Source organism: Aspergillus wentii, assembly GCF_001890725.1.
Source record: "Aspergillus wentii DTO 134E9 unplaced genomic scaffold ASPWEscaffold_9, whole genome shotgun sequence".
Taxonomy (NCBI): Eukaryota; Fungi; Ascomycota; class Eurotiomycetes; order Eurotiales; family Aspergillaceae; genus Aspergillus; species Aspergillus wentii.
In genome coordinates this window covers 65,822-82,370 of record NW_024467840.1, presented here as the reverse complement: position 1 = coordinate 82,370, position 16,549 = coordinate 65,822, and the positions used below count along the sequence as shown (strand labels likewise).

The 16,549-nt window shown below is 48.2% G+C and overlaps 3 protein-coding genes across 3 annotated transcripts; 1 reads left to right on the top strand and 2 right to left on the bottom strand.

The window, feature by feature from the left end:
• Positions 1-393: 393 nt before the first annotated feature.
• On the bottom strand, positions 394-1,372 carry ASPWEDRAFT_45676 (uncharacterized protein). The gene has a single exon (XM_040836594.1). It carries the CDS (start codon positions 939-941, stop codon positions 417-419), a length of 525 nt encoding a protein of 174 aa, XP_040683764.1. The 5' UTR covers positions 942-1,372; the 3' UTR covers positions 394-416.
• Positions 1,373-2,229: 857 nt separating this feature from the next.
• ASPWEDRAFT_62785 (uncharacterized protein) lies at positions 2,230-14,620 on the top strand (the record flags this gene model as incomplete). Its single annotated transcript, XM_040838671.1, has 10 exons — positions 2,230-2,495; positions 2,539-2,661; positions 2,707-2,786; positions 2,833-3,151; positions 3,198-3,836; positions 3,880-4,244; positions 11,744-12,000; positions 12,092-13,738; positions 13,791-14,357; positions 14,500-14,620. The coding sequence occupies exons 1-10, from the start codon at positions 2,438-2,440 to the stop codon at positions 14,618-14,620; spliced, it is 4,176 nt and encodes a 1,391-aa protein (XP_040683763.1). The 5' UTR covers positions 2,230-2,437.
• ASPWEDRAFT_747785 (aldehyde dehydrogenase family protein) lies at positions 14,515-16,430 on the bottom strand (the record flags this gene model as incomplete). The annotated part of the gene is made up of 4 exons (XM_040839517.1): positions 14,515-15,151; positions 15,196-15,996; positions 16,028-16,082; positions 16,128-16,430. The coding sequence occupies 4 exons, from the start codon at positions 16,428-16,430 to the stop codon at positions 14,868-14,870; spliced, it is 1,443 nt and encodes a 480-aa protein (XP_040683762.1). The 3' UTR covers positions 14,515-14,867.
• Positions 16,431-16,549: the final 119 nt, after the last annotated feature.

Sequence of the window (16,549 nt, the reverse complement as noted above, 5' to 3'; positions counted from 1 at the left end):
GGACTTTTTCCTGGTTAGTCACTAATTAATTCTCCTAGACTGATGAGTCCATCCTATCCTGCATTCTTTCCATCACTAAAATCTATTAGAGAGTAATAAAATAAATTAATTAAAAGATCCACGCCACTTATACCATAAGTAACCTTATTAGGAGAGAAGATGTTGAATAGATAACCAACCCCAGAATCACTACTCTTGCGAGCCTGGATGTCACTTCTTTCTCATTTATTGATCGCCGTTAAGCTTCACTGGTCGAACTTGATCTCCATCGTGATTTTGGGGTTTAGGGTAACTTCTACATCACCCTTCGAGTTGTTGATTTCCAACATAGACAAGTCATTACAACACTGCTTGAAACACTGCTGAAGCATTTCTAAGACAAATGCACATGAGATTCATTTCCGCAATAGTCCCATTCAGTCGTTAATAGGATGAAGATCCGCCATGGCACCAGCATTTGCACGAATCATCACTTCAGTATAGAACTCCACCAACCCTGATATATCCAGCTGGCCAACTCCGCGATAGCTCTCCTGGTTCTTCTGTCTCAATCGATCCCAGAAGCCATCCACAATCGTTATGGTCTTATTTTTAAAAATCCGCAGAAACTCTAGAAGGTCATCTGGAATATTGCTAATATCAGCTAGGATATTAATGGCAGCCTCATCAAGTAGAAAACATGCCAGGTTCCGTGCAGGCGGTAGAAAAGCAGATATTCCAGTGGGATCATCTTGATCTTCATCATCACCATTCTTTTCGCGCAAGCGTAACCCCTTGATCTGTGCATGAAATTCACCGCGTACTCGATCTACAGGTGCACCATCCAGAGCATCCTGGTCCTGGATAACATTGAATTTGAAACGACGAAGAGCTTCAGTGGAGTAGATAGGGAATGTTTCAATGGTTAGGCTCTTCTCAACCACCTTGACCCAGTTAGCCATTGCCTGAGACAATTTGTTCCGTGCATTGTCAGAGTACGCTGTGACACACCTAAATCCAGTTAGCTATTGCCTGTGACAATTTATTCTGTGCGTTATCAGAGTATGCTGTGACAAAGACATAGTAACCCCAAGTAGGATCATTTTCGGTAGATTGCCATTGTTCAGTTTCTGTCAAAAGCCTAAGAATGGCGTCCATTGTGGGGCTGTAAAAATCTATGTTCCCAGTATAAGTTGAACGGTCTGCTTGATGCTCCAGCTCATGTACAGACTGTGTCACTTGGGCATCGCTGGTAGCGGCTGGGCCAAATGATCGGAAGGCGTAATTTCTCGTCTCAGGGACTGGCCTTGTCGCAAGGCTGGGGTCGGGAGGAGTGATCGGGCGGGCTTCCGCCTAGTTTAAAAGTCCTCGGCCGGTCATTCTGGGTTTTGCAAGAGTTGCTAGAAAGAAGGTGAAACGGTGAAAGTCTATGGATAAGATCATCTCTATTACGGGGATCACACGCCACGTGACTGGATAGTACCCCGCTTCAGCCCATGATCTTTATTATTACTTCTTGTCCATGAACTTAATATCTGTTTATCGTGTATTGTATGAAAATAATCTGGCAGCTGCCATCTCCCGAAAGCCACCGGGTCCTCGAATGATTAAGGTTCTGCGATCTAGAGAGCCAATCTCGATCATCGAGTCCGACATGCTGGGCGCAGCCAAGGTGCTGATGAATGCCACGCAGCCAAAGCATATGAGACAGCGGCAGAGCCGTACGCAGATCTGTCCAATAACTCCAGAGATCATCGATTCCCATGGTTGGGATCAGCGATATGGCGATGAGCTTATTGACATGCTGATACAGGTTAATCGCAAGGGTCGGAGGTCATTCAGCTTTTATTGAACGATGTAGATCATCTCTTGGTGATGCCCGCATTGATTCAAATGGCTGTCGAGGGAGCATGGCCGCGGCATTTGTTGGTCCAAATGCTGTTCGAGTATAATCCGTGTGCCATCATCACGGACGATGTTCTGCTGGCTGAAGGATATGTGTTACGCGTTGGAAGATAATTCATGATTTCTAATGTCGTACTTTTGATAGCCTTTTTATGCATCGACTATGCTGTGACAAGGGACATAACACCATTGTGTAGATAATGCTATTATTAGAAGTGACATCGGAGCAACTATCACCATGACTGACATATCATATCGCGGTTTTGACATGTGGTGAGAAGGATAAATATAGGGGATGTCTCTAATCCTATTTATCGACATATAGCTACCGTCAAATAGATTAGCATGCAATGTTCTTATACTATTCATACGTCCATCCAAAGTTCGTTAATTTAACCTCGGCCGCAATAGCCGGTGAAGAAAGACAAGCCAAGTGGAGCTAGCTATACAGGTTGTCGCTCACCCGAGGCAACCGACGATCGGTGCGGGGAAGGAATCACTTTTGTTGACTGTCTGCCATCGAATTCCATCCCATATTCTATTCATCATCAAAATGGCCAACGAAAAGTTTACCAGTGCACCGGTGGTGATTATCGGGGCGGGATTTTCAGGTATGTTTCGTATAAATGTAGGAAACACCTCTAACAGCAGCAGGAATATGCATGGCCATTGACTTGATCAAGCGGAATCACTGTCGTGATTTTGTGATTCTGGAGAAGAGCAGCGGCGTTGGAGGGACGTGGAATGATAATAAATATCCAGGATGCTGCTGTGATGGTAAGACATCCATACACCAGAGGAGATGGATGGCTGACCAAACAGTCTTGAGTGCTTTGTATAGTTACTCGTTTGAGCAGAATCCGCACTGGTCGAGAGAATATCCTGGACAGGAAGAGCTTCTGGTATGTTCTGTCCATCCAAAAGCATCAATACTGTCTAACTAGATAGGCATATCTCATCAACATCGCCGAGAAATACGGTCTATACAAACACATCCGATTCAACTCGGCTGTCGAAGAGGCTCGATGGGATGACGAGAACAGCAAATGGAAAGTCAGCGTCAACGTGACCGGTGTGAAAGACAGAGAATACATCGATTCATACACCATCGAGTGCGACTTTCTGGCTTCTGCCGTCGGACAGTTGAATGAGCCTCGATTCCCGGATATGCCTGGATTGGACGACTTTGAGGGGAAGCTCATGCACTCTGCAAGATGGGATTGGAGTTATGATATGGCTGGGAAGAGAGTGGCTATTATTGGCAATGGTAATCCATCTCTGATAATATCTTCAATTCAAACCTAACAATGCAGGTGCCACCGCCGCTCAGATCGTCCCCGAAGTCGCAAAGGCAGTCTCCCATCTGGCCGTCTACCAGCGAAGTCCCAACTGGGTGATTCCTCGTCTTGATAGACCTGTTTCGTCGTTGCAACAGACTTTGCTCAAGTATGTTCCACCGCTCAGATGGCGGAAACGCGGACTGCAGATGGACTTTCGTGAATCTTTCCACGATGTCATAGCAGATAGCAACTCGTCGTTTGCCAATATAGTCCGTCAGGCTAGTGCGACAATGATGAAGATTCAGATCAAGGATAAACCAAACTTGTGGGAGAGCCTGACTCCAAACTACGCGCCTGGGTGTAAGAGACTCATCATATCGGATGATTACTACCCAGCACTGAACCAGGAGAATGTCGACTTGGAAACGAGACGAATTGCCCAGATAACCCCCAGGGGAATCGAAACCGAGGATGATGAAGTGCAGGAATACGACTGCATCATCCTGGCGACTGGATTTAGAACAGTTGAATTCATGCATCCCATCAAGGTGTATGGTCGCAACGGCCGTGCATTATCTGACATTTGGCAAGACGGTGCCACGGCATACCAAGGAGTGACGGTCGAGGATCTGCCTAATTTTGGCATGTTCTACGGCCCAAATACGAATCTTGGTGAGTACCACACATTGCTATATCAATCACGCTGACAGCATAGGTCACAACTCGATCATCCTCATGATCGAAGCACAGTCACGATATCTCAATACCATCGTCGGTGAGGTTCTAAGAGCACGCCGGAATGGTAAATCCCTTGCATTCTGTCCAACACCAGACGCAATGCACGAGTTCAATGACCGCATCCAGCTTGCATTGGCTCAGAGTAGCTTTGCCGATCCCAACTGCAACAGTTGGTACAAGCAGGCGAATGGCAAAATCACCAACAACTGGCCGGGGACTGTGGTGGACTATCAGACTGAGCTGGCCAAAGTGAAGTGGACAGACTATACTGTAGAGGGGAGTGGAAGGGAGGATATTCAGAGAAAGAAGACGACGAACATCGGGCGTGTTCGAGAGGAGACGGTGTTGAGCAATACTTCGTTACTGCTGGGGGCATTGGGTGTTGCTGCGATAGCTGGATACTACTTGAAGCGTTCGAAGCTGTGATGATTAGTGGATATATTCGATATGTTCGATGTGAATATCTTTGACCGCTATTTGGCACATGGACCAATCATCTGGTCCATCACCAGCAAGGCGTGATATTGAAGTTAAACATGCCGATCTTCTACTTAGACTAGTTTACATGAATATAAATACCTCTCCTGCTCCATCTCTGTTGATCAAACTATACAAAATGACACGTTTAGATGCATTGTTGAGGCCTCACGATAGCAATATACTGCAGAACCACTCCACTTCTCTCTCAACCTACATAAAAAATAACCCAACACCATTATCTCCAGTGATAGAAGAATTCAAAGACTTGATCGAGTCTGACTCTAACCTCTTCCAACTATGCTGTGCCACCTTTGAGGAAGTCCCGACGAAATACAGACACGACCCTCTCGGCCATCCCCAAATCCGCCATTACACTCACTTCCTGCAATTACTAAACCACGTTATCCAAAACGCTCCTCGATGGGATCCATCTGAATACGACGCTGGATATGTTGGATTTCCGATTCTGGCCGCCCTCAACTGGGCCATGGCGACTCCAGCCGGAAGAGCGTTGTTCATCCACGACGGTTTCAATCAGCAGTTGAAAAAGGTCTTGAACGCATGGGCTCAACTTCTAGCAAACGAAGATTCAACAAATGTCCTCACCACAGACCCATCTGGCTGGTTATCACCAACTGCCCTCCAAGCCATGGAGGATGTCGCCAACTGCGATGGACACAAACGCAGTTTCACCGAACTATTCGTGTGTGACCCATCACAGTCTCATTTTGGCTTCACCTGCTGGGATGAATTTTTCACCCGTCGATTCCGCGAGGATGTCCGTCCGGTTGCATCGCCTGGCTCAGATGATGTTATCGTGAATGCGTGCGAGTCGGAAACATATCAGATTGCAGATAAGGTTGCCCTCCGTGATCGATTCTGGGTGAAACATCAGCCATATTCGCTCGTTGATCTGCTGGCACACGATCCCCTCACGGACCATTTCGTGGGAGGAACCATCTACCAGGCGTATCTGAGCACGGTCAGCTACCATCGCTGGCATAGTCCGGTGAGTGGGACGGTAGTTCGTGCTACCATCGTGCCGGGGACATACTACGCCAAAGCACCGTATGAAGGCTACGGTGATGGTCATTCGGCACTGGTCTCCTCGCAGGCATATCTATGCGAAGTGGCCACGAGAGGACTACTCTTTATCCAAGCGGATAACCCTGATATCGGCCTTGTTTGTGTGGTCTTTGTGGGGATGGCAGAGGTGTCTACGTGTGATTTCCAAGTTCATGTAGGGCAGCATGTTTCCAAGGGAGATGAGATTGGCATGTTCCACTTTGGGGGATCCAGTTATTCTCTTCTTTTCGGCCCGGAAGTGCAGTTGGAATGGGCAGATAGAGTCAAGAAAGGAGGGGATGGTAATAGCCCAGTCAGGAGTGAGCTGGCAGTCGTACGATGATAGTTTATTTGGTAGAGCAGATCACATGAAGTTATACTTGCCATTTTTACATGTCGCATACATTCTCATCCTGTCTGTATCTTTCGATCTGACAGCTCTGACAGGTTATGCAAGCTACCTGGACATGTGGCATGATCTATATCCAACATTGCAGTGGTGTAGATTAGCTAAAGACTTTGCCATTATGTGCCATCTGGCATACCCCCACCTTGTGGACTACTATGTAAGGCTGTGAGCACTAACACACTCGGAATTAAGATCTTCTTTCTATTTCATAAAACACATTATTAATGTAGAACAATGGCGTAGTAAAAGCGGTCGCATATAATCTTTGGGACTTGTTCCCAATTCAAACTGACTCGAGCATCTATCATCTATCATCTACATCTTCATGGCTTCCAACGTCGCCCTCATCTTCGGTGCCAGTGGCATCTCCAGATGGGCACTCACCAACAGTCTCCGCTCCTACCCTTCTCCAACAACTTTCTCACAAATAATCGCCCTCATCAATCATCCTCTATCACTTGAATCCAGCAGACTGTCAGCAGACCCGAGAATCGAGCTATACTCAGGCACCAATCTACAGGGGACTCTCCAGGATGTTGTCAGCCAGATGCAGAAGATCCCCAATCTCAATCAAGTCATTCACATGTATTACTGCCTACTCGAATGCTACGGCCTACACGCAGAGAGTATGTTACACCTTTATAAATACGGACAATAGATGGATAATTTGAATGTAGGCTTTGTCCCAAACTCCACCACGATGAACTACGTCGAAGCTATCGCTCTCTATCTTGCCCTATATCGATACGTCAATGGGGCAGGCGCAACAGTCCCCTTCCCCGGATGAAAGCCATGTATCCTTATTCATGAACATCCAGAACATGTCAAGAAGACCAAAGGTGAACCAGCTGGCAAAGAGGGCAGCCTATCTTGTCAGTTTGTCCTCCAGTTGGGACGATAGCCTACCACCAAACTCAGCAGATTGTTAAACACTGGAATGGCCGATGCAATAATCCAGGCAACAATCCACAGTCCCAGGCCAATTCCAATCCACGAACTCACGGCCGCCCAGTCTCGATTGTGCATTCGATCTGTGCCGGCAAAGATACGGAGATACGCTCGCTTGAATGCCACATGGCCGTTGATGACACCGGCGCCGATGATCTATTCGTGAGCTTCTTCCTTCTATCTTAGGCTGAACACTTACAGTTCGTAAAGCAATGCCACATGTAATTTTGGAAATCAATGGGCTGGCTGGTCCTGGTGCTGGAGACGCAACATCGGCACCAGCATAGCAGCAATGACAGATAGACGCATCGATGCACTGCAGCAGAGCAAGTGCTTTAGGAAAGTCTCTCGGGTCTTCCAATTCGGAGATCATCGTGAAAAAGGTGTTATGGCTTACTGCACTCTGTCAGTGCGGTTCATGTTATATCGCACTGACCCACCATATGAAAATACAGTATTGGATATCGAAGTAAGCCAATGATCAAATCCACATCGACCGTGGCTTTTGCTGCAACCCCTGGGTTCTGGACAACAACACCAATCATTGTGACCAAAACAGCAGCGAGAATACTGACAAAGGCTACAATTGTCACACAAGTCAATCTAGGAAGGCCCACTTACAATCAATAGACAGCCACGACATCCTATCTACAGCTCGAGGCAGAACACAACACACGAGACGACCATACCAACAATCGAAAATATCATTGAACATGTTCCATGTCATGGTGTTCATGACCATTCTGAAGGTCAAAAGATGGCTGGCCATGCTAAAGACGAGAAATAGTATTTGGCCCATTGACAGCAACCCCCGTCCGAACCGTCCCATGATGACTTCTCCAGCATCGGCCGCGTTGGAAATATGAGGATATCGCCATTCAAACTGTCCAATCACGTATCCTGTATACGAAGCGAGAACACCCAGTCCGATCAGAACAATGAGAGCCGGGACCAGTCCAAGTCCTGCAACGGCAGCTGGTAGAGAAAGAACACCTAGAGAGACGGTTTCGGCAACCATAAGTAGGCCACATTGCCTGGGGAGTTAGCAATTGAAAATTAAGAATCTATTGCCTCATACCACCACTTTAGGACTTTGTACTTGATCTCTGCGAATTCTTCATTTACAAAAGCATCCTGGTGTGGGTCAGGTGCGACTTCATTTTTCTTTGTGTCCATATCGAGGTAGCTTTGGTCTATAATCGCAGGATTTCTCTGGTCTTCCACTGTGGGGGGAGTGATATCAACATTTTGGGTGCGCATGTCGTGTGCTATACTTCAATGATTGAGTATTGATCCCAATTGGCAAAAAGCGAAAAAAGAGCAACATTTTCAATGCAACACCGAGATGCGGGGAGAACAGGTAATTGCGACTTCATCTGCTGCCATTGTGGACCTAATAATTAGTTAAACGAATGACAATCAGTATCGTAGCAGGAAACACCAAGCGAGTAGCATCTAGCCTACGAAAACTACTGAGGGGCTACAGGGTGATACTGTTTGATACTGTTTCATATGCCATTGTATGTATGAGATAGGAGATAGAGTGGTTGGTTGATATATCTAGATAGTATCATGATAGCATTGGTATACTGTGTTTAATGATGGTGATATCCCGGAGTCTACCCCAGATTCCACATCCCCAGGTTGAGAAATCGATGTAGAACATGCCATATGGGGGATACTTTTACGAATGCCATGGATGAACATATATCCATTTCATCATAGACGGACTTTCTGGAGGTAGATCGCTGTACCTTCCTATTTAACACATTGCGTATGATGTATCTAGTATTTGATACCTCCGATATCTCCTTGACTGAACATGCCGAAAAGGGCAGTCTAGATATAAACATAGAGTGTTACATCTGTTCTGCTATGTTAGGATGGCATCTGCACTATGCAAAAGCCATGAATTGTCTCTGCATGTATCATAATATAATAATACACCCCAGAATGGTTTAATCATCGGCAGTGGTGGGTTGATGATATATATATATCTATCTCTCTCTCCGCATACAGCCAGTGTAGAACTGGCAGCTGGCAATGGGATTTCCAGTGCAAGTCAGAATAAAATACTTTTATCATGAATTAAATATCAACAAAACCCCTTAAATGGTTTTTAGAGGTGATGTTTGATTGTATACGGAATTACTTTCCCGATTCTATCCCTTGATCAAAATAGTGCTGAAACATTTAAGAACCAACAGAGTCCACACCTTTGAACAAAAATAAAGCAAAATAAGAGCATCATGATGAAGACATGCTGCATATTTATACGATCATATTGATTGGCCAGGAACTAACGGCCCTGTGTGGAAGAGTGGTAGGTTGAAACCTTCAGGGAGAGAGTTCCAGGAACTCGAATTGAATTATGAAAAGAGTTTGGCTTAAAAGGGGTTACTTGGCTTGGACTTATACTATTTACTCATATTTTATAATATAATCATCACAACACATGACTCACTCAACCAAATCTATCATATCCATGCCTTATTTTTGTTATGATGTTTGATGCCCCAGGCATAAAATGTCCGATTAGATGATAGGCATAAGGCTGACCTTCGCTTATGTATTTGAACCGCCGTGAGTCTTGGTATTCAGCCCAGCACAGCTAGTCTCGTGCGGTCTTACTGTTTCCGGTTGCCGGATACGAGGCTATGTTGCCAAGCGATTACGGAGTTGAGCTGTCCATTATGTCGTCTACAGTTCCTTCTTGGTCATACAGGTCGACTGGTCATAGTCAATCATTGTATGATGATATGATATATTTTAATTTTTCAAATGGGACGACTAGACCGTTGAATTCTCGAGTGAAAGAATCTAGATCCGGTGGTACGCTACGGAATGCGGAGAACAGGGTACTGACGACCGGAAATGCGGTTGCATCAAAGGGTGGCTTATTTAGTGGACTGACAAACCAGGATGATGATTGGATTTCTTGATTTGCGTTGTTGCAATTCTGTCATCCTGATTTATTGTAGACGTGACTTGCTTTTGATGTGGCTTTGGGCGGCTGTGTCGGATATATATATTCTGCTTACGGGAAGCCAAGAAGCATTAACTAGGTACCAGCATTAACTGCTGACTGTGTATGCATTGGATGACAGGCCACTGGAAATGATGAAATGTACGATTCACTATTCTGTCAACTGTAGAGTGGTATTGATTTCTTCAGTCGAGCAGATCATCAACTCGATACACTCCACAGCTGTAAATAAGCTTGATTTGGATACCTGTCTCGTGCTCTATTTCCATGAATGAAACATTGATTCAGCATCCACGGAACAGGAAACTCGCCCTGACAGGGTAAAATCCCGGCGACTCCGGATGACGTATTACTAATGCCACAGTCTCGAAATGCGGGGTGAACAGGCTGCGATATTCTATTTCCAACCTCCAAAAACGAAAAAAGCCAGAGATAACAGGTCTAAAATCTAAATGCTGATCAGGGTCTACACAGCCATAACGATAAAAAGCGGTGGCCACAGGATCAGGTACGGCAGTTGAGAATGAAGCCTTTGGCCCCGAAAAGTCAGCGACCAAGGATCGACTCGCGGATAATCCTTGGAACTGACTCGTGGCACTGGGCTGAAGCGTTAAGCGGGCGTCATTGATAGGATGGATGCAACACCACTGCCACACCTTGAGATGCGAAAAGTCAAAGAGAAAGAAAACTGGAAGTAAGAATCTGCATGGGATGGCGTGGCTTTGATCACGCCTTCGGCACGTGTAATTGGTGCGACGGGCTGAAACTCCTATCTCCCTAGGGCTGAAGCAGGCTGCCAAGACGCCATGCTGGCTTTCAGATGTTCGTTATAGAAATAGGAGCGGAATCCTGGCGGCAGCAACAGCGCGAAAGGGCGCAGTGGCAGCCCAAACTCTACCCCGGACAGTTGGAGAGCAGAGTTGGGATGCTTGGCGTCAAGGTGAGAGTGAGACAAGGCGGACTCATCGTGGCCATGGAACGTCTTGGCGCCCAAGAATAACCCAGATTTGAGGGAATTTAAAGGGGTAGGATTGGCCTACGCCAGGAAAGGAAAGTGCACACCTGACGAGGCAGTCCCTGATTGGGGGGCGACCCACCGGGGGGGCGTTTATTGGGGCCATTGCTCCAAGGAGCGCTCCTACTGGTGGCTGTAGTCTTGGCGGGCCCGTAAGGCTGCCTGATTGGGCATAGGGCCGGTGGTTTGCCGCCGATCGAGCCTCGGCATGGATGGGGGTCTATTTTGGTCGCGTGCCTACTGTCTCACTGTCGGGCGACTATTTGCTGATTATTGTTGACGGCAGTTTTCGGAATTACCCTAAATGCTATCAGGTCTACCCCGTACTGTTGTACTGGCCAGCGTGATATCGTAACTGGTTGGGGAGTAGAGTCGTATGTAGTACTCAGACTCCGACTCCGTAGCAAACCCTGGATCGACGCCCCTCTTTTCCGGCGTGAGGTCATCACCAGCCTGTCAGGACGAAGGAAAAGAGTGGGAAAGATGGAAAAGATGGAAAAGAAGAAAAGAAGAAAAAGAAGACAGACGAGCTGACATGGCGCCATTCCCGATCGGGGGCTGCGATGCCAGTGAGACCCTGACGCTTGGCTTGTTTCGGGTGGAGCCTCATTGGAATCTCTGCTTGCACCGTCTCATCCTGTCGGCCATGAACCGCTGTCTGCTTCTTATTTCTCGCCTTCCCCCTCTCCTGCCCTCCTCTCCCATCTATCTGATCTTCCTTCCCTTCGATCTCTTCCCCTCTGAAGATCTGCCTCGTCCTATGATTTGACTTGGTGTCGCGTGCTCGAGGTCCGTGGGGTGTTGTCTGTCTCCCTTGCCTCTCAACGTGATCTTTTTTTTCTTTTTTTTGAGGGTGGAACATACTTGGGAATACAATTCATTAACCATCACTGTCTCCGGCCATGAGGCTCGCCGGTAGACTTCACGCCTGCGCCCAGGCGGCTGGCCGTGTCGTCAAATCGCCCAGCCAGTACTTCGACGTGCTCTGGGGCGCTTCCCGCAGATACTGGTTCTCCCTCATCTTCATCTCCATCATCACCGCAAAGCTCCTCCACATCTACTCCCATCTCAACTCTCTCCCAGTCCGGCGATTGCTTCTCTGGGGTCCTACCTTCTTTTTCCAGGATGCCGTGGCCATCTTCATCGTGCGAGGTTTGACCCGCAGCTTCAAGCAAAAATGGGCGAGCATCGCATCGTGCGTGGTGGTTGTGCTTATGGGGTACGTTCGTCAACAACCCATCCCAATCAGCTCAATTAGCAGTCACTAATATCTCATTTCTCTCTAGTTTGATCATCTCCTCGATGGCAGCCGCCAACACTTCCTTCTACGTTGTTACGGGTGCCGAAATTCACTGGAAACAGGCCAACACCTTCCACGCCGATTCCGCCGCCATCCGAACCCTGCTCACCGGTTTGACCGGATTTATAATCGTCGATGCTCTGTTCCTGGTTATCTCGTGGTTCGCCACTCCCCACTTGTACAATGCTGCTGGTGCTGTGTTGCAGATCTGGAGCTCCTCCATTGCTGCCGTCTGCTGCTGTCTCCGCAAGCGGAAGCCCCTTCCCGACCCCGAGGTCTACGAACAGGTTGCACGTGACGACTACGACGATGACAAGAGCGATGATGGTGGTGCTTCGGATATGCTACTGGTTTCCCCTAAGCCCGCCGCCAAAGAAACCGGTCGGTCGCTGTTGAAGCGTTTCTTGATCCTTGTTCCCACCCTGTTCATCATCATCCTCCGCATCGCCCGTCCGCCCGACCCGTCGTACTGGTTCCTTTCCAAGACTCTTATCATCACTCCATTTTCGTTGAAATCTGGCAAAGCCGGACTTTTCGCCCACAGTGAGGACGGTGGATACGAATGGCTCGGCAACCACACCGCTCTCGATAAGCCACAGCCTTTCAGCTGGCTGCCGAACAAGAACCTCGCTGGCTTTTTGGACTGGCATGCCAAGGACCGTGTCCACTACAACCCCGAAAATGACCCGCTGCGCATTTCCAACCTCGACCAACAAGTCCTCGAGCCTCTGCGTGATGCCTTGAAGGGAGGCAATGTCAACATCAAGCACATCATTTTCCTCAAGCTGGAAAGTACCCGACAGGATGTTTTCCCTGTCCGCAACGAATCCGCCGTCCTCGACCGCATTCGCTCCTCGTACAAGAATGACAAGATTCCCAAGGAGGTTGAAGAGCGCTTGGCTAACTTAACCCGTACTGCGGAGCGTTTGACTGGACGCCCATCTGGTTTCGAATACTTTGACCCTCCCAAGCCATATGGCGGAATCAGTGCCAACAACTCCCACACCTCTGGAACTTACACCCTCAAGAGTATTACTGGCTCTTTGTGTGGTGTTGTTCCCTTGGCTGCTGACTTCAACCGTGAATACAAGCAGCACATCTACCAGCCTTGCCTCCCGCACATCATGGACGCCCTTGATAGTCGATCGAACAAGCCTGAGAGGACCGAGGACTATACTACATGGCCGTGGCATACTACTTTCATGCAGTCCGTGACCGAGGGATATGACAACCAGAATCTGCTCACGCCTGCCCTGGGTTTCAAAACCTCGATCAACCAGGAATCGATGAACGTCGACCGTGCAAACCGAACCTTCAAGGGAGAGCAGGTCAACTACTATGGTTACCCCGACACTGAGCTGCGTGAGTATGTCCTAAATGCGATCAAGCAGGCCGAATCGCAGAAAGAGCGCATGTTCATCACCCATCTGACCGGTATCACCCACCACCCTTGGGGTATGCCGGGCCAGGTGTATGAAGAAATGATTGGTCAGACCTGGTACGGATTGAACAACAACCTGAACCACTACCTCAACACCATTGGATTTGTGGACCGCTGGATCGCCATGATTCTCGATCTCCTTCAAGAGACTGGAATTGCGGATGACACCCTGCTTGTCTTCACTGGTGACCAGTAAGTTCCTTGCCCTCTTGACCATTATGACATTAGACTAACTGGAACAAAGCGGTGTTTCTCTTCCCAACGATGGTGGTGTTACCCCCTATGACAACCCCCATGTCGGCAACTTCCACGTCCCCTTGGTTCTCTCTCACCCTAAGCTCCCTCAAGTCAACCTCGACAACTCTGTGACTTCGATCCAGATTCTCCCTACCATTCTTGACTTGCTTATCGAGTCTGGATCTTTGGACGACCACTCCTTGAAGGCCCTCAAGGATCTCCTTCCTTTGTACGAGGGTCAGTCTCTGATCCGCCCTCTGATCGCAGAGCAGGATGGAAGAGAGGAGTGGCAGTTCACTATTATGAACACTGGAGGTACTTGGCTCGCCGTCCGATCCGCCGCAAAGCCTTACCGTCTTGTCATTCCCCTTCTTCCCGATGTCGAATGGCGATTCACCGATCTCAGCACCGACCCGTACGAGTTGCACCACGTGATGGAATTCGACCTCGACACTCTGTCTGAGATGGTGGGTGCCAGCTACGGCGAAGTGGCTGTTAAGTTCATCCAGGATGCCGCCCACGTTAGTGAATGGTGGCTCCGGGAGAACTGGCGTCGCTACGAATGGGGCCCCGGGTTCGACGTTAAGGATGACTCGGCCGACCACCCTTACTCCCATGGCCACGGTACCTACAACGGACCGGACATGGGCCCCCAACCTGATGAAGAGAAGCCCGAAGGCGAACAGTGAACGAGTCTGCGATATATGACTATTTAGACGTTCTACAATAATATTGAATGATACCCTCCGCGATTCCCCCATGGGGCTGGAGCTCTATGGAGGAAAGGCCGGTTTATGGAGGCACGCGCCGCTTTCAGTTGCAACTGACTCTGGATGAACACCGGAGTCAGTGTGAGATAGCCGGAAGGAGGCATAATAAACACGCGGGCAGGTCAGGGCAGACATTAACCGCGACCGGCAGTGGTATTTATGATAGCCTGATGGCCTATTCTCCATCTGCTTCTGCTGCCCATTACGGCCGCATCAGTACATAGCGCTTGTAAATATTTTCATTGGACATAGCATTGTTTGGTTTAATTTGTTACAATATCATACAATCTGAATTTTCTGGATCATTTATCTTCTCATCGATACTCGTGTTGGACTTGCACATTGCAGTAAGCCTTGAGGCCTTGTAGACCCCATTCGCCACCGACGCCACTGCTCTTCCAACCAACGAGATGACACTGTGGGAGAGGGTTTGGGAAGCTGTTGATCCATACGGATCCAGCTTCAATGCGACCAGCCATTCCTCGTGCTTTTGGAATATCCGTAGACCAAACCGAACCACCGAGTCCGTTGTCCGAATTGTTAACTCGAGAGATGAGGTCTTCTTCGTCCGACCAGGTAAAAACAGGGAGAATTGGTCCTGATCTCCTTAGCCATGTTCTATATTTACTGGATCAATCTTACCGAATTGTTCTTCCGTGGCAATCCTCGAAGTCTCTGGGGGATTATCAACGATGACCGGATCGAAGAAATACCCTGGACCAGCACGAGGTCCACCTTCGAGAGCAAAGGCATATCCATGATCCTTGCAGTCTTCCCAGATCTCCTTGACTTTATTGAACTGCATTTCATTCTGTAACGGACCCAGCATGACATCTTCCTTTGCAGGACCAACTTTGCATTCACGGACTGCGTCCACAAGTGCCTGCACAAACTCAGTGTAAATATCCTCGTGGATGTAAATCCGTTTACTAGCGAGACAATACTGTCCGCTGTTATACAGGGACCCGATGATGACCTGTCCTGCAGTGTGTTTGATAACCACATCTGGATAGATGATTGCTGCATCGTTTCCTCCGAGTTCAAGGGTGCATGCCTTCAAGGTCGAGCTGGCGGATGCGAGTACCTTTTTCCCTGTCGCTGTCGACCTGCTGAATGATACTTTATCAATACCCGGATGAGCTGTCATTGCTGGACCGGTGGTTTCGTCTCCGTTCAGGGCCTGAAAGACACCAGGAGGGAAGACTGGAACGGCCATCTCAGCCAGCTTCAAGGCGGAATACGGCGTAAATGGGGACGGCTTGACGATGGCGCAGTTTCCTGTGACGAGGGCGGCGGCGATCTTGGCCACGACCTGCAGAAGAGGGAAGTTCCAGGGAATGATGGCAGCGATGATACCGCGTGGTTTGTAGTGGGTGGTTAGAAGGCGGTTGGTGTCTTCTTGGATGACCTCCGGGATGAGTTTTTGTTGTGCTGATCTGTTAGCTGTGTCTATATTAAGGTTGATGAGACATACCGTTACACAACAAGAAGTCAGCGGACAAATCTACCTCTGCAGCAGCAAACTGTTGCTGTTCTCATCAGTTGCAGTAGAGAACATATAGAAAGAGACAAACCGGTCTCCCAACTTCAGTCATAACCAACTCGGTCATTTCCTCCTTGTAGGAGAGCAGGACCCTTCGCAGCTCCAGCAAACACGCCTGACGCTCTTCCCAGGGCGTAGTGGACCATGATTTGAAGGCTTCACGGGCAGATGTCACGGCATCTTCGAGATCCTCGTTCGAAGCTACTGGGACATCCCAGAGGGGATTTCCTGTCGAAGGGTCGATGGCATTGTGGATGATTGGGCTGGATCGAGGTTTCCCATTAATGATGTTGGAAAAGGCATTGGTGCACTGAGGGGTAGATGGGAGTGCCATTTTGATGATTATGATGATGATGCTAGGAATAGAGACTATTAGATAGGATATTTATACCCTGGTGTTTATTTCTACATTGTTGAATTCATGGAGTTCCACAAGGCGTGTACGTAGTCGAC